The 19,088-nt window shown below is 43.2% G+C and overlaps 1 protein-coding gene across 1 annotated transcript in view; it reads right to left on the reverse strand.

Moving 5' to 3' along the window:
* The window catches only part of LOC107105510 (contactin-associated protein-like 5), a 198,443-nt gene that overhangs the window by 19,684 nt on the left and 159,671 nt on the right, over nucleotides 1-19,088 (reverse strand). Inside the window, exon 8 of the mRNA XM_015405492.1 lies at nucleotides 13,808-13,951. Within this exon, the coding sequence (XP_015260978.1) occupies nucleotides 13,808-13,951 (144 nt within the window). The remainder of the gene's footprint in view (nucleotides 1-13,807; nucleotides 13,952-19,088) is intronic.

The raw sequence follows: 19,088 nt of genomic DNA on the forward strand, positions 1-19,088 counted from the left end.
TTTCCAAACTTTTTATTAAAAAAACCAAAAATAGGTGTAGGGAGGTTCTTGGAGGAAAATACGGGAGGGGGAGCACAGGGTTGTTGTTGTTTCCCCAGACCTTCCCATCTCTAGAACCTTGGTCAGGGACCTGGATGCAATACATAGGAGGCTAGACTGCCCAGGAGAAAAACATGAGCAGACTGTATTAGCATGATTAAATTTCATTCATAGTGTTCAATGACCAGCTAACTCAGTCATGGAAATGTGGAGGCTTAGCACAAAAGAACAAATCAGAAAAATGAATTAATCAGGTACCATCAGCACCACAGCTTTTATTCAAGAAATTTCCAGTCAATCAAAGTGCCATGCCCTGTTGCTTCCTCTTGATTTATCCTAAGAGAAGAATCCTTCACAGAAGCTCAAAACTTCAACTAAGGGAGACTATAGCATTGATGCTGTAACTCTTTGTTGTTTCAGCTCCCCTTTCTTGAAAAGCCTTTTCCTCTAAGAACTTCTCCTGCAAAAGGGCTGCTCTCTACCCCTTGCACTCAGTTCAGAAGTTTACTTCAGATGCTTGAGCCCTTCTTATAACCACACAAACATTAAACATTTATTTCTGTTATTCCTGACCCCATAACAAGAGCTGCCTTCATCTTTCCGACTAGTGGTCAACCCAGGAATTACATCTATGTATCCTGAGAGTTTAAGGTTGCTTGATTCTCTTGGCCCTACTCCACATGCACTAATTTCTGGACCTTTTTTAGATTTATTGCCTAAACTCTGTCTAGATTCCTGCTTGGTACTCTTGCCCCTGACCATCAGGATGGCATAGATCCAAGGTCAGCTCAAACCAGAGAACATTATAAGCCACCCCAATGACATCTCAACACAGAAAAGATCAGGTAATGTTTCCTTTTTAGTATTCCCTCTCTCTTTCCACCTCCTTTAATCCTTTACTTTTTCAAATAAACATTTCACAGCGTGGATAAATTTGGTACAAGTACTAGAACTGGGGACAAGTCTGTGCATACCCTCAAGTGTTTTATACTGCCACATATTTAAATACTAGTTTAACTGTTCACTTGTGCTTTTCATTTCAGTCCCTTTCATTTCAGGAAAGGGGCTTGTTTATATACGACATGCACACTGACATGCACACAGACAATTTAGGAAAACAGTACGGGCAAATTCAGTTAATGACATGGCTCAGCTATAACACAAAGCCATGCTGCTCCATTGTGTATGATCAAACTGTGGTTTGTCATTCTCAAAATGGAATATGTCCTGTAACCTGTTGGCCTAGAAACTTATCAAGCCCAGCCTCCCGCAGTACAGGGCTCCTTCTCTGCACATCAATGCATATATTGCTATTCACTAGACCCCAAGTTATAGAATGTCAGTGGATGATAATGAAGGGGGGGGGAATGAAGGTGCACAATGAGATAGGGCAACCTCAGGACAGAGGTTCATCTGAAGTAGAAGAGTGATGACAGGTAAAGGCCAGTACAGTTCTCTGTCAGTTTACATTTAAACTGAGTTTCAGGTTCATCATAGTATGATGGTGGTATATGGGGGTGGGATTGTATAAAGATGCTTAGATATTATTTTTTGTGAGGTAGCGTACATTAATATGAAGAGAAAAGTTCAAAGAATCCCAGAAGAATATCTGAAAAATGAAGTCCGGTATGAGGAAAAGATTACCTGAGAGAGGCAGGAAGCACACACTGAAAGAGGAAAGAATCTAAAAACATTATTTTGGCTCTGTTCACACGACGAATTTGCCGCGGGAGAGCCACGGATGCCGGGCGGATTATCCGTGTGCAATCACACCGCCACATCTGGCAAGTGTAGCACACCCGTGGCTTCCCACTGAAAAGCCACAGTTTAAAAGTACCTGCAAACAAGTACTAGCAACCGATTTGCCACGGGCTGCTGACGGACTTGGTTGGTGTGATTGCACCGGCACATGGCTCTTCCCTCCGGCCGTCATCTTTGCTACGGGCGTCGACTGCTAAAACCCCACTGCACTGCCGTCGCGTCTGATCACTTAATCGCAAATCAAACTGCGACGGCGCAAATAACCACGCCCCCCCCCGTATTATCCAGGCCATAGTTTTGTTCAGCGTATACTAGAGATAAATTAACAGTATTCACACATTATATGTGTACTTTGTACAAGATCCATTTTCGCCCTTGCTTTAAGAATTTCTCATCCCATGTCAACTATTCATTGGGCCAGGGAGCTGTTATTTTTTCTTTTGATTTGGGATTTGAGAAAGAAAGGAGTAGTTCTAAAGTAGTTATATGGGTTCCAACCACTGAAAGCTAGTAAATATCTGCCTATGAAGAAAATCAATGAATTGGTCCATCATTCAATCCCATTGTAAATATATTGGCTTGGACCCTATACCTTTTTTCTCATTTTTTGTGTTTCTCTTTGTCCATTGTGAAAGTAGTCCTCTTGGCACCTTTCAGCTCTTTGAAAGACACTGTGTGAGCAAAAGTGCCTAGCATGAAAGGAACATGCACTCTACAGAAGACTAATGCCTTTGTAAGCAATGAACATGAGTGCAAGCCTTTTTTGTTGTTGTTCCCATCAAAACATTTAATCTCCTTATTTCAGACCTGCAAAAATGTGAGTACTGTCCCTCTGGCTTGCTTTGATAATAATAAGTTTGGTAAGGTCAACAATATTTGGTAATTCTTTAACATCCTGGCAAGCTTTAATGGGGGTTCAGAGCAATTTAATGAAGTAGCATGTTTTGAATTGATACAAAAGAGAATAAATTATTAGTTTGCATGCATCTGCCACTGGGATTTTTCTCTACATTTGTTTGATGCTGCCACTTTGATTTGTTTCCCAGGATAGCCCAATGAAGTATTTTTGCTGTCACAGTGACCCCTGTTTGTTTTGAATGATCACTCCTAGATTGTGTTCATCCACCTGACATTGATGGCTCACAGGAGATAAGAACACACAGCTGCAGTGAAGGAAAACTAAAAATCCTTTCATTTTGCTGTGAGTTTGCATCAACATGTCAGCCCGTCTCTGCCATTTAAAAATTCAAATATGTAGTCAACCTCAACTGTATGCTAAGGGTTTTGTTGTTTTTGTTTTAGTATTTTTCAGGCAGCAAACTTTTGACAGGGGATCAAGAATGTTATGTGTTCAGTGGAAGACTCTACAATACCAAAGTCTGAGTAGTCTCACAGTCTCCTATAGTGGCCTATCCCTCTACCTCACACAAAGTGAACTGCAAGCAGAATTCTTCCAGGTTCATATGCTTATTATTTTATTATTATATTTGGTACTTTTTTGACATCAGCCACAGAATAATAGGAGGCTATTTGTCTCTCTGGATTTATATTCCCATAAATCTTCAAGTTTGGAAAAGCAACTCACCAGAACTCTTCCAACGGTAATTGCCAGTCCCTGGAAGCAGTCCACACAGAGTTGCTTCTGCTTGTGCCAGTTTCAGTGCAGGCTGGGTAATTCCATCGCTAGTTTCCTGCATTCGTTTTAGGGATGTTATAGGGGTAATGAGACTTGTTTGGGACATTTCCAGTGACCTAGAGCTGTTCTTGTTGTGTATGTATCAGCATGCTGGGCATTTTATTTTGGGTTGTAGTTTGGGGGAGTGACTGAAGAAGGAGGAGGAAGTTGGTGTTGGTGCTACCAGTGTTCTGAGGCAATAATCCTAGTTATGATCAAGGTCTACTGGACTTCATTTATTACCCCTATCAGACCTAGAAGTTCCACTGCACAGAAACAAGAATGCAGGAAACCAAAAATAGGACTTTAGAATGATTATGCTTTTAAAAGGAACAGCAAATCAGGCAATATGCAAGGTAAGCTAATGTAAAAAATGACTAATCTATAGTTCCGACACTAGCCTACCATGGCTCCATCAATCTCTTGATAAGGATTATGCATATGCATTTTTAGAATGTTTCAGTTTTCACGAGTTGACATTGTGAGCTTTCAAAATTTTGCTCATTTTTGTTCATGCCAAGTACAATTGGTTATTTACTTCGCAACATTTTATGATGTTTGCAGCCCCAGCATGGGGGGGGGGGCGGACGAGGAAGGTGCTGAAGGCAAGGGGTTCCCTTACACCCTCATCTGACATCCCACTTGAAGCCCCAGTTGAAATAACACACACCGATTTTTCAGAAAATTGGAATAAAATTAGCCACAACTTTGTAGGGGACATTCAAGTGTACAAATGATTGTCTACTGATTATTGTTGATTTCCAGGAACCTTTGGGAGAGATTCTTTGGGGCTCTCCTGGAGAATTTACAAACAGTTTAAATCACTAAGCAGCATTATAAAAACAGGTGTTTTAAATCACTTTAATTGACAACTGAATAATTTTTCCAACTCGGAGTGTTCAGTTTTAATTGGGCCAGGCGTTTTTACCTCACCATTTTTAATTAACTGGTATAGACCATCCCAGCTAAAATTCTCAGAGTCCGAGACTTATGATGAAATCTTATATAAAGAAAGAGGTGAAAAGTTTATTATAGTGGTTTATGATTTTTAGCAACTTTAAATGAGAAAAACCCAGATTATGTTTACTCTTTAAGCTTGGAATGCTCTAATATATTAATATCAAATTACTGGAGTCTATAAGCAAAATCTATATATATGGTTGCCTTTCCCCAGCGTATTTAAAATAGAAAAGACTTTGTTTGAGAAAGCTTTAACTAATGCTAATGAAGGGAGTTTTGACGGCAGAGAGCCCACTGCTAATGATGGAAGCCTCTTACTTCAAAGGAATTAATCAAGATGTTGTTAGCAAAGCCTAAAATTGGGGTAAAACAGAGGACAGCTATATACTGTAACAGAGAAACCCTCTCTCCTGATCTGTTGTGTGTGTTTTTAGAACTCTATATTTTGTGTAAAGCTGAACATTTACCAAGATTATGGTATAAGGTATTTGTAAAGACAGCAGCTAGCTAAAATATTAATTTCTGCTACCAAGTTTACTTTTTAAAAGCAGAGGGGTGCTTGCTTAAGACACTCAGAACTAACCTGGCAAAATCCATAACTACGAACAAGCAAAACTTAGAAAATGATCAAGAGCTGACCAGGTGTGTGTAAAGTCCGGCCAAAGTCAAAGAACCTTAGCACCCTCAGGGTGTTGCTATCAACTTTAATAGTTACAGCTCTAATAAGCATTTGCACAGCATGGGGTACCGAATCCTGTTCATCGAGTGACCTCCCTGCCAGCTGATGATCCATTGGCTGATCCAGCCTGCTGGCTGGGGTCACAAGAAACCTTGGGATGACAGGTTGCTGGATCCCACAACAGTGGCCACCCTGAAGTGGTCTCCCCTACCACCTGAGTGTGAGGGTAATCCCTGGCCATGCCCTGGGCTGGGTGTTTCTCTTGACCTTCATGCCAAGATTCCTTAAGGGGATTCCCATACTCAGGAACACTGGGCACATATGCCAGATTTCCTGAGAATGGATCAGGCTCTATGCTGATACTGCCAAGTTGTGACAAGGAAGAAGAAGAAGAGATTGGATTTATACCCCGCCCTTCACTACCTGAAGGAGTCTCAAAGGGGCTGACAAACTCCTTTCCATTCCCCTCCCCACAACAGACACCCTGTGAGGTAGGTGGGGCTGAGAGAGCTCTTGACAGAAACTGCTCTTTTTCAAGGACAGCTCTTGTCAGAACTACGGCTTGCCCAAGGTCATCCAGCCAGGTGCAAGTGGAGGAGTGGGGAATCAAACCCGGCTCTCCCAGATTAGAGTCCGCGCACTTAACCACGACACCAAACTGGCTGAAGAGATTAAATGAAACAAAACCAGCATGCAAGCCCACCTTCAAGCTACTACCTAATGAGGGGTGGGAAGGTGGGCCAAAAAGCCTGACACTGGAAAGATGGGGAGATGGGGTGGAGCAGTGCCCTAATTAGCAGCCTGGGCACCCCCACCAGCCATCCCTGACTCCCTGATAGGTCCAGTGCTGAGCCGGGTGGGCCCCGGTTTTCCACACTCATCACTAGCTTGCCTCCTTCACCCCAGTAAGAGCCACCATGGCTGCCCTTGCCCTCCCCCACCACCACAGTGCTGCAATTGGGGCCCAAAATGAATCTGGACCCTGTTTTGTATGCAACTGGTGTGCAAAATGGCATAGATTTTAACGGTAATACTGCTATTGAATTTTATTTGTATGGCCTAGTAAAAAAAAAAAAGGGCAACTGCAGTTACACCATGACGCAGACTGGAACTTTTAAACCAAAACAATATGTTCACAAATCCACTGATATCCCTATTCCAGATGCACAGGCCAAATACAGTGTAAGTGACTTTCTAGAGGTCACAGTTTTATGAATGCTATGCCTATTGATGCTGTAGATGTGGGGTTACATGCTTACAAGTACTGACTCCCTCAATGTTCACTTGTCATTTAGAGAGGTATTCCTTGCTTTCTTGGTGTTATCAACGATATGGAAAAAGCAGAGGAGAAGGAGGGGGGGATCCTTTGGGATAGCAATACAAAATTTCTTTCAGTGAATGGCAAAGTGGAAGAGAATTAAGTAAGCAGTGAAGTGCTTGAAGGAGCAGAACCAGTTATACTTGGTGCACTTTGTTGTGAGTCATCTCACTTCCTTTTCCATTAGGTTTTTTCTCCTTCACAAAAGGATACCTGCGCAAAGCAATATCCTGGCTCAAGTGGCGTGACTATAGAAATGTCAGGAAATAGCCTTCCATTCTAAATGGAGTGAGATCCCTGAGTGAAAAACAGCTCCGTATATGGAGAACACACCTTTCCTCTCGGCAGAACTAGCACAAAAGTGGCTGCTCTCTCAAAGTTAGTAAGCCCTGAATAAGTCAGTTTGCTCTGAATGCACTGAAAGCTGTGGAAGAAGATGATAGAGACCACTTTTCTACAGGTCCAGAATAGCAAACAAAATTAGTAATAATCATGACAAATGTAAAGGTACTGATGCCAACAAAATTTACAGCTGGCTGCTCACACAGTACATGCTTGCTTTCCAGCATTTTCCTTGTGTATCAGAGTCGGACTCGACTGTGCAACTGAACAACAACAATCAATTCAACAGTATCTGCAAGACGTTTCCCAGGATGATAGCATAGCATAGCATAGCATAGCATAGCATAGCAGAAAAAAAAGGCTTAGCTATACATATATACATAAATATAACCACATAAAGATGGGTCTAAAATTCATATTACATTTTGCTAATTCTATCAATTTGCTGCTGGTCACTGTCTTTTATTGATTTATTGCTCCAACATACACTGACACGTATCTTGAGGGAAGACTGGGGACAACTTCCATAGATGCCATATCTTGGAAGACTGCTAAAGTTTTGTCATAATTCTCTCCAGGATTTGGAATAGGCTTATCATACATAGCTGAGCAGTGCAAATCCATAATGTTCATCTACGATTAACAGTATTCCAAGGCTGGCATTCTGGTTAAGATGGCCAAGGAGTAACAACTTGTAGGAGAGGCTTTTGCTTATTTTATTTTAACAGCTGCTTTTAGAGATCTAGTCTGCTCAACTGTCAGAAATGAAACTTGGAAAGTCTGGTATTTAAACTGAGTGATTTAATTGTCTGGAGGAGTTATTTTTCAGGCTCAATCAGCACAAACTATTTAATATACACTGGGCGGTGGTGGCATCTGGGTGAGACAAAAATCTTGTGGAGAAACCCTGTTCACGAAGAGCTAGAAGATAGCCTAAACTATCATAATCACTGGAGAAGATAATAAAGAGACTTGGAAGTCTTAGTGGAATAGTCCACAGAGCTAATAATGGGAAAGAAGAAAAGAGAAGAAAAGAGCAAGGAGAAATTCGGAGACTTGCTCCCCATTATAACCAGCCAAGCAGCTGCACATTGAAAACCACTTGCAAATGAAAGAATCAGGAAGTGACTTTTCTAAATGTTTGTTCCCTAACAAATACAAGGCGGTAGACCTAGACAGCGAGCCAACCTCCCATTTATCCACAAATCGTCACCCCTGTGAAGCTGATGAACCTATAAGGGAGACTAGATTAGCAGCTTCAGGTTGCGAATTAGTAGACTCACTGCCACCTTGTTCATCTCCCTCAGCGATGAAACACAATTCCTCTGAGAGTGAATGGCATGAGCAAGGCCAACAAAGAGATTTTCTGTTCAAGTATATAGGAGATAATTGCCTTCTTGCCAGCGAAACTTACAGCTCTTTTTCAACAACTGAACAGTATTGCTGATAAACTCGATTGCCTTAGACAAAACTTTAACACCTCAATATCAGAGACTCTGTCTAAAAGGAATCATAAACCTCCTGACCTAAGAACACAGGATATACTGTTTTCCTCTGCAGTGTAAGCAATAGTGAAGAAGGGATACAGTTGGGTTGCAGATTGCAAAACCATCAAATTGCATTATTTATCAAACACACTTTTGTGAACCGGGGGTGTTGGGCAAATAAAAGAGCAATTCTCTACTCCCTAAACCAATTCCTGCATGTAGAAATGTGTCATATTGACCTTTAGAGAGTAGAAATAATTTCATATACACCTTCTGGGAGGAGAGTTCTTCTAATTTTTGGCAGCCAATAATTCCTTCAATGCTTTTGAAAATGAGAAGGTTTTTATCTTCCTCTGAAATCTTCTCAACCTGTCTTCATTGATGAAACTGTTTGAACATTAATCCTAGGGACTATAAATGGAAAATCTCTCACTTTAGGACATGAAAATGAACCCCTTTCTGACATTATTGGCAATGATTCAAGCTAACTCCAAAATGCAGAAAGGAGATTGCCTAAATTACAAATTAGTTCAAGTGTGAGTAAGGTGCAAGGAAAAATACAACAGCGGTATCCTGTACATTCTCCTAGAATATGTTTTTTGGAAGAACAAGATTTTTTTTTTTACACAGGAGAAACTGAAGAACTCACCACAGCTCTTTTGCAGTACAGATGAACCTTTTAATTTATTTATCCCTGGCAGACAACTGCCTAACAACATGTCAAAGACTTGAGCCTATGATGATGGTTTTATTTCCTTCATCCCTGACACTGACAGGCTGCAGCACTCCCATGACCCTAATAAGTCAATATCTACTTCTACTACATCAAAGGTGTTAATTCCAATTTTGCTAACCACCTATAAAGATGATGCATTGGAGGGGGAAACAACGGCTAGTGGCAGAACATCTCAGGAATCTCTTGATATACAAAACAAGGACCAAAGCATCTCTATCAGTGATGCTGACAATAAAGATACGGACTCCTGTATGTCTACAGAACAAGTTAAACATTTTTTGACCAGATAAAACCTTATAAAACTCAGAGACTCAAGGCTGCATCAGCTGCAACCGCCGCCATCTTGGGAATTCTTCTGTATGTCTACAGAAAAAGAAGAACTTCTAAGGTTTGACACTGAAACCTTTAAAAGGGACTTAAGATAATTTTTTGGAAATTGTAGAGCCTCCTGGGCCCATAAATGACTCTGAAATTGATACCTTTAATGGTTGAGGACAGCTTCTTTGAAGGCTGTTAATTTTTACTCCAAAAGTACATTGATTTGCCAGGTTTGGTAGGGCAGCGGATGAGCACTACACCAACAAGGAATGAAGATTCATACTCTTCCCTGCATGGTGCATTTAAAACATCTAGGCATCATGGGAACTGTCGATGGCATGATAGGACAGTGTTGGGAATAGGCATAGGCCTAAAAGGCAAAGGCTGCGGTCACACGGAACAGTAGCCACGCTAGTGAGACGGAAGTCAGGCGCATTTTCTGGGCGCGATCTCACCGGCACATCTGGGAAGTGTAGCACTCCCGTGGCTCAGCCGAGGCTTCCCAGCAAAGACGCGCGGCAAAAAACTAGTACCTCGGAGGTACTAGTTTCCGGAAACTGCGGGGTAAGGGCAGGCGCGTGATCGTGTTCCAGGTGGAATCCCGTGGCATCCGGCGCCCGCCCGTGTCCCCTCACAAACAGCTTTATTTTTTTTCTCAAGTCTCCACAGATGCGCAACAGCACCCAACGGAGCATGCACACACTGTGTAAACAAACAACAAAACACCCCGTTTCCAGACGCTGGACGTTTGATTCACGGTGCAAAGTCAGGGAGATAACAATGCATCGAGGGGAGGGACAAGTCCAGATGGTCAGCAAGGGGGAGGACACTGCTGCTGGCAGCCGGAGGGGCTCGGCCGAAGGAAGGGGGCTCCTTGCAAGGGTATTGGGGGGGGAGGCTGGGGAAAGTCCCTCCGTGTCCTGAGAGACTCCGTGTCCTTGGGAGACTGGAGGCTGTTCAAGCGGCTTCCCTTCGCAGTGGCACATGTAGGGAAGGGGGGGCTGGGAGTGAGATTTGGGTCGGGAGAAGGGCAGAAGGATGGAGCAGATCAAGGAAGGGGGAGGAGGGGGGTGTTGAGGGGAGGTTTGGGGGACAGGGGGCTGAAGGAACGGCTGAGGGAGTGGGGAAGGGCGGCTATAGGGGGACAGGGGCTGTGTCGTTTGACCCTCGGAAGACCCACCTGAAACAGAAACTGAGGAGTGCAAAAGGGGTTTTGTTTCCAAGTCTCCACTGGATGCGCACAAGCACCCAACGGAGCATGCGCACACTTCAGTTTAAACAAAACAAACACAACCCCATTTGCCGCGCCCCGCTTCATTGCCTGTGGTGTGATCGACACCTCCCCCCTAAGCTTCGGACCTCCATGGGAGTTACACGGGACGTCGGATCGTGCAATCGCGCGGTTATTTAGCCCGGGGCAAACAGCCACGCTTCCCCCCCGCATTTTTCGGCCCGTGTGACCGGAGCCTTTAAAAACCTTTTTGGTTTTCAAAGTCTGTGACTTTCAAACTGACTGAGGAGAGGGTCAAGAATATATCCCTCAAATCTGGTGGATGGATCTGGACTGAGTCTAGATATTCCCCACCACTAGTAAACACATTTAGATGCCAACTTTCAAATACTTTTATACTCTCCTTTCCCCCTTGTCAACTTTTCTTAATCCATGGGATTTCATTTTTGTTTAATTGTACCTTGGAAACCACATTTTTTAAAGGATAAAGATAGTTTACCACATCCTGCACTTCTTGCAGCTTCATGTTTGGTTGTCATTTTGTTTGTGAAGTTTAAGTCTTTTTATTCGGCTGCCTCCTTGTTTCATTAGCCAGGATACTTGTTTGTGAAGTTTAAGTCTTTTTATTCGGCTGCCTCCTTGTTTCATTAGCCAGGATACTTTAATTTTAAGTAGTTACGATGACTGAGTTGCTAGAGCCTTCGCTGATGTGTCTAACGTACTTTTTAATGTTTTCCCACATGCTGCCAGCAACTGTGTGATTTTATGAAACCTCTTTTTGATACTGGCGTTGTGTTTTGAGAAGACATTTAATAAAACTTATTAAAAAAACAACACGACATTATTCCAAGGCTGCATCAAGATCTTGTTGTTGTTGCAAGTGCAGAAAAGGAACATCTATACAGCAATTTTATTCACATTTTTCTGGCCTCAGCTTACATTGCTGCCTCCACCCCTCTGCCATTGGAGAGCTATTTTCAGGAATTTAAAAACCATTAATTGCTAGATCGTCATAGTGTTATAAAATTACAAGCCTACTGGTTTCTCTGAATTCCCAGCTTTCTTTTTTCTAAGTCTCTAGATCTTTTCATTGTGGAGATATACGGGGAAAGATGCACTCCTCATGTCTCTGAAGTGAAAAGGGCTAAAGGTTTCTACATTTTAATAAAAGCTGGGAATTCAGAGGAGTTCGCAGTAGATTCTAATGTTATCATGATAAAGAAATCTATCAATTAATGCTAAAAAGCCTGAAATCAGCCCTCTGGTAAAATGGCAAAAAGAATAGCGAGGAGCTGAGGGAAGAAAAATGGCACAGTGTTGGAAGGACTGTTATCCAAACACACACCTCCTTGTCCATACTGCTTCATGACAGTCTTGGACTGCACTCTTCCCAAAAAGACCGGGGAAAAGCAGGTTTGGAAAAGAATGTACTGGGGATGGGAAAAGGAGGACTGGAGCCCAATCAGACCACAGTGCTATGCAGGTGTTCCAAAAACAAGTGGTGCGCATTGGCAGACAAAGCAGACAAAACTCTTGGTATGCAGGTGAGCCCAAGTTGGCTATTATCATGTTATTTATTTATTTATTTAAATTTCTTTAATCAGATTTTTAAAAATCACCCTTCCCCGCTTGCACAGGGCTTAGAGTGGTTCACAATAATTTGGTTCAATAACAAAAACAAGTTAAAATCATAAAGACACAATATTTAAAACATTCAAAACATTTAAACATTTTAAGAACAAGATGGCAGTGCTAGCATTCAGTCGTGGGGGTGGGGAGAGTGCCAGTTAGATATAAAGAATCATCACTGGCCTCAACCAAAGGTCTGGACAAACATCTCTGGCCTGTGAAACTTTAACAGATCAGACAGGGCATGGATGTTACTTGACAGAGAGTTTCGCCAGGCTGGGGCCAGGGCAGAGAAGGCCCTTGCCCTGGTCAAGGCCAACTGAATATTTTTTGGATCAGGGACCACCAGAAGGTTCTTGTCTGCTGATCTTAATGCCCTTTAGGGAACATACCAGGAGAGGTGGTCCTGGAGGTACATAGGTCCCTGATCATTAAGGGCTTTAAAAATAACCACCAAAACCTTGAATCTGATCTAGTGCTCCACCGACAACCAATGCAGTTTGAGCAGCACTGGATGTATGTGTACTCTCTGTGGGGTTACCATAAGGACCCGCACTGCCACATCTTGTATCAGTTGGAGCTTCCGGGACAGTTTCAAGGGTAGCTCTACATAAAGGGAGTTACAGTCATCCAGCCTGGAGGTGATCGTTGCATGGATTACTGTGGCAAGGCCACGGTGAGACAGACAGGGGGCCAGTTGCCTGGCTTGGTACAGCTGGAAAAATACCCACCGGAGACAACACTGGCGATCTGGGCCACCATAGATAAACTGGGCTCCAGGATCACCCCCAGACTCCCGACAGTAGGTGCCGGTGTCCGAAACACTTTCAAGGGCTGGGAGTTGGCTCCCCAATCCCAAGTCACCCCCTCCAGCCACACAACCTCCATCTTAGTTGGACTCAGCTTTAACCAGCTTTGCTTCAACCATTCCACTACAGCCTCCAAACCCTTGACCAGATTTTTTCAGGGCAGAGACTGTTCAGCCACCCATCAGCACATATAGCTGGGTATCCTCATTGGTGACACCCAATGGTGTCACCCAAGCCCAAAGCTCTAAACCAGCTGGGCAAGGGGCACATATAGATATTAAACAGCACTGGGGGACAGGATCTCCCCCTTGCTAGCCTGCTGGCAGATTCGCTATGAAAGGTAAAGCCAGGGAGACTTCCCATGAACTTAGGCAAGCTGTATGAAAGAGGAAAAACTGAAAAGAGAAAGTGGATGTGTAAGAAACAAGGGCTATCACTCTCTCAGACAGACAAATGCTACTGAATTTCACAGCCCCATTGTTTCAATGTGAAAATAGACATTTTTGTTTTTTGTATCTTCCCTTTAGTTTTTGTCATTTTTTGTTTCCTCACACCAATGAATTTCTGCATAATTTTACACATTTTAATGAACCTGTTTTCAAAAAGTGTTTCACAATCCATATTTTTCTACATTCACTCTTTGGTAAGGGTTCTCCAAAATAAGATTCTGAATCCACCAAAAATGGAATCCCCAAAGATTCCACATGTGCATGATTTTTTTTTTCTCATGTAGGAGTCTTTTGCTTGGCCGGGTGAGCAGTATGTATCAGCAGACAGAAGGGGGGGGGGGGGATGAGTCAGCAAATAGGTGCTGGTCCCTTACCACTATGTAGATCTGGGGCTTCCGTCTTTTGGCTAGGTCAATGATGTTGACTCCATTGTAATAAAGGTTCTCAATGCAGCCATGGAAATTCTTCTTCAGAAACGTTCCTGGTTTTCCTGGGACTGGGATTCCTCCAAAACTGAGCTTTGGGAGAAAAACAAACACAGCCATCTTTTAAATTTCCAGAAACTATATTATTAGGAAAAACACAGGGAGAGCCTGAGGGTCATCATGAAGTGGTATTATCCGACTGGAGGCATACGTTCAGTGGGGAAAGGAAGGTATGGCATTTCTGGCCTCACTCTAGTTTTGTTTTTGAGAATTTCATTGAATAGCACATTCAAGTTTAGAAAATACTTTGGCTGATCATCACTGTGGTGGCTAAAAGGTGCCCACTACCATCTTGAAGGCACTTCTTCTACTGCATCCTTGTCTAAACAGATTTTTAAAAACAGTTTTAAAGAAATAAAACAATTATCACAGGTCAACCAGTACTTGTACTTTTTTCAGCTACTATACCTGAATAATGCCTCCCACTTCTTTTTGACTGTGTAAGTACTATGTTACAGCACTCTGGACATACTTAGGCAATGGTCAGAAAGCCTACCTTTGAGGCAAAGCAAGGGCTAATCTTTGCCAGTGCTCCACCCCCCCTCCCCGTTACTAATATACTAAGCACTAGTCAGAGCACTAAGACCTAAGTGAAATTCAAAGTCAGGTTGTGTCTGTGCTCAAACTGTGTGTTAAATGGTGGCAGTGATTAATATTACCCTTCATCCCCTTTTCTCCACCATAATCTGAGACACCAGGGATCATTGCACAATCCTAGCATCACTTCAGAAGTAGCCTTGCTGAGCACTATCTAGGGATGTGCAGAGCATGCCATAACAAAATCAATGATCAACTACACGAGTCAAGAAGAAGAAAAGAGTTTATTTGCAAGTGGACTGGGTGGGGGAGAGATCCCACCCTCAAATCACTACACAGAGAAACGCTGTCTGTCAATGAGAAAGTGAGGTAAGAACCCTCCCCCTGTAAGCCAGTTTTCTGTTAGCAGAAAGGTTTTGTATAGGGGAACTTTTAATAAAGTGAAACTCTACCTGCAGTCAATGTTCTCCCACCTCAGTGAGGCCAAAATCCTCTGCCTAATGGCCTTGGGAAGGAGCAACCTTCACTTAGCACTTCTGTGAAGAAGTCACCAAGCCTTGTTTGAAGCCCCGCTGCACTAGAATACGACAAATGTACATTCCTATGGAATGTTAACCTATCAAAAGCAATCTTATTATTGACGGGACAAAATCTGTTCTTTTGAGAGGTCTCAATGGCTTGGACCCAGCAACCCACGACAGAAAGACTTCTACTTGTGCAAAATCTTGTGCGACACCTAGCACTTTCCTCTCTAAAAAGTGGCCAGAAATTGGTTGCACAGGATCTTGTGCAAGTGGAAATACAATACATTTGAAAGTAAAAGCAGTTACTGCGATCTTTTTCTTTCATTTACACAAGCGGGAATTTTATGCTGGATTCAACTTATTATTTCTTGCTTCAGACAGTCGCTGCCTCTGCTCCTTCTCCTTCAATTCTTTGAACTTTCTAGCTCTGTGATTCCATTCCATTCCATTCTTTTCTTTTCTTTTTTTAAGGGAACAATCAATATCAATTATAGTGTTACATTATTAAAAACAGTTTCCTTAGTGATCAGTAATATTTTAAATTGCCAAACTAATTGTTTTATTTCCCTTGGCTAGGTCTTTCATTCCCCAAGTGTACCAAGATAAACTTTCATTCATTCAAATGTTTAATACGGTCAAAAATCCATACAATTCAGCCACACACCCCTGATAAAATCTTAAACATAAAATTAAACTAGGCATTTCCATCTAAAAATTGTTGGCGATATCTTATGGCCTTCACTGCAAATGTTGCCACCATTAAAGTAATTTCTTGATTCTTGTTGGCCAAAAGAGGAGGAGGAGGAGGAGGAGAAGAAGAAGAAGAAGATGATGATGATGATGATTGATGATGATGATGATGATGATATTGGTTTTATATCCCACCCTTCACTACCAAAGGTATCTAAGGATAAACTTTCATTAGGCTACACTAGTGTTGGGGTGAAGTGATGGTGACATTAAAACTAAATAATAAGTCTGAATGATTTCTGCTCAGGTGGATGGGATCATTACGTATAAATTAGCTTTCTATTTATTTTTTATCTATTTTTATTTTATTTAACTTATATCCCTCCCTCCCCACAAGCAGGTTCAGGGCAGGTTACATCAGTATCAAGACAATGTAATACAATTCAATTTAAAACAATTTTAAAACAACAATTTAAAACAGTACAGAATCATAAAATATCATGTAAAAAAAATAAGATCAGGTGTCAGTTAAGACGTCAATCAGATCAATTAAGATACAACAGAAGAGTAGGTACTCAGGTGTCTATTTGGATCCAGGCCACTGATGGGAGATTAGCCCACTGGTGGGAGATTAGCCCACTGGTGGGAGATTAGCCCATCACAACTTTGTGATTGCTCTTGATTTGGAATTGTGCTCTGGGTGTAGGGTTGCCAGTTTCCCTCTGGGACCAGGTATGTCTCATCCCCAGCTCATATTGCTTGCTACCCCTCAGCTGGACAGCAGGAGGAAATGCAATGTGAAAAGGAGGGCACAGTCAGCACCCACAGCATGATGACATTCATTCTGGTGCAACTTGGAAGGGACATCAACACAGAGAGTGATGCCGTAGTGTTTGCCCAAAACGCTACAATTAAACTATAAAGTTTTGGATGAATACTCAAGCATTACCCCCAGCACAATGATATCACTCCCAGGTCATTGCCAGAAACAGATGGATCCAAGTGGTTTTCTGACATTTTAAAGCATATTCTATAGATTTGTCAGGAGGGGAGTCCTTACCAACCCCTCCTGCCGATTCATCACCTCAGTGAGGAGGCGGAGGGACCGGGTCTTTCCAAGCTCCGGGGTCCAGAAGCTGCCACAGGGGTCAAAAATGGCAACCATGAGGGATGGGTCCAGGTCCTAAGCCTGGAGAGGAACCGAAGGGGGTTCCGCTGTTTCAGAGGCAGCCAGAAGGGAAAACCATCTGAGGATTCCCGGGCACCCCAGATCTCTTGCCTTCCAGACCTGCCCGAGGAACCCCAATGGCCAAGGGATCACGAGGAAGCCAGCTGGGAATGCACCGACGGAAACAGAGAGTGGACCAATCCCATGGCCACGCTCATCTGAAGGGAAGAGGGCGGGGCCACAGCAGGGAGGAGGGAGGATTCAAAAGGAGGAAGCAAATGCTGACCAAGGAGGATGACACCTGGCACTTATGAGGAACGAGGAATGGAGGAGAGGGGGGTGCAAGAGAGAGACCCATGAATTCGGCAACTCAGAAATAAGTGCCAGGTTTGGGGACATACAGTGAGGTAACCGGTCTCTCACCCTACTATCTGAGGTCAAGGAGCATCCTCTCTCAGAATTCTCAACCCTGGAACCAGCCCGGCTCCCTTCCACACCCCTGAACACCGGCAGAGTTGACAAGGTTGATGACAACACTTTCCCACCAATGTTGCATCTGCGCAGTGTAGGCCAGCAAAGTTGTCTTGGGTAGTCAGTGACCTGTTGGAATCTGGGATTCAGGAGAAGATGGGCTGCTCAGTGGTCCACTGGGACTATTTTGCTTAGAACATTTCCTCCTTTCTCACTAGGACTCAAGGCGGAATATGTAAAGTGAGTCAATGTAATTGATGGAATGGGGCATTCAGCAAATAATGCAATAGTATTCGGGTTATAAACCCAACCAGAAGTATACAAACAGAAATGAAGCAAAGCAAAAGTATTAATATGACCCATTAAATGATGCAAACTTCCATAGTAGGATCATGGATAAAATTTGTATCTGTTTGTGACTTGGAACAGATATGATGTACTGATGCAGCCCTCCCAGGAGACAGGGGTTGGGTTTGGCAAGTCAGGGGCAAGGGTGCAGAGAGGAATCAGGATCCAGTCCAGATGTCAGGGATTCCAGAAAGCAGGTATGCAAAGTTCAGTCTAGGTTCAAGGAATTCAGGCAGCAAGTCCAAGTCCAGTCCAAGGGTCAAGGTTCCAGCAACAGCAAAGTCAGTGGCTCAGCAGCAATGTGTACTTGTTCTCCCGGCTGATTGTATAGCCAAGTCTTAACAAGCTACCGACCAATTCCTTGGCAGTCATCCTGAAACTACTCATCCATCTCGTCAGTTGACAGCTGACGATGGGCCATGAGTCTTGCACTCCTCCTCCTTTCCTGCAACTCATCTTGCCTCTGACAGCATTGGCACTGCAGGGGTGTGGGTGAGCTAGGTGGGCTGGGAGTGGCTTCTGAAGCCTTGTGTACTGTTTCAGGTTGATGCTTGACTGGGAAGGAGATAGGGTTGCCAACTCCAGGTTGGGAAATTCATGGAGATTTGAGGGGTAGAACGTGGAGATGGTGAGGTCTGAGGAGGGGTGGGACCTCAGACACAGACAATGCCATAGACCTCACCCTCCAAACCAGCCGTTTTCTCCTGGGGAATCATTGTTGCCAATCTCCACATAAGGGGTGGAGATCACTCAGAATTACAACTGATCTCCAGGAGGGAGGGCAGAAGTCAGCTGCAGTCAGAGGGGCAGATAATGGTAGGTTGATGGTTCGCTGGGAAGGGGATGGGGTTGCCAACTCCAGGTTGGGAAATTCCTGGGGATTTCAGGAGTGGAGCCTGAAGAGGATGCAGTTTGAGGAGGTCACCACAGCAAATTGACACTGAGTGCCCAAGGCCTTGGCACACTCCCAGAGTCTCTTTCTAGAGCTCGTATTTATTTCCACAACGGCCTTATTCCTAGTATACTATATAGATATAGTAGTATATTAGAGAAACCAAAATAAGCTGCAACCAAGCTCAAATCAAAGCTTCACATGAAAGCAACTCTGAAGATACACACTGACAGCAAGACTCTGATGTTAAGTGAAATAAAAATTGACATGAGTCCTTTCACTAGCACTCTTCTGAATGAGCACACACTTGAAATTTAAAGTGACAGGACAAATAAGAAAGTCATTTCTGCCTTCCTGAAGGTTTCTGGAACAAGGGAAGCTAATCATACTCAAGATCAGCCACTCTAGTATTGAATTCAAGCCTTGGCTAAGTGAGGGTACTGAATGCTTTCCTAAACACTGCGTCTGTTTTGGTGCCGGGCAATTATTACTGCCAGAAGATATAAACATTTCTCTCACACATGGCATGCTGCAGCATAG

This window comes from Gekko japonicus, unplaced genomic scaffold (assembly GCF_001447785.1).
Source record: "Gekko japonicus isolate JY-2015 unplaced genomic scaffold, Gekko_japonicus_V1.1 scaffold2235, whole genome shotgun sequence".
In the NCBI taxonomy this organism is placed as follows: Eukaryota; Metazoa; Chordata; class Lepidosauria; order Squamata; family Gekkonidae; genus Gekko; species Gekko japonicus.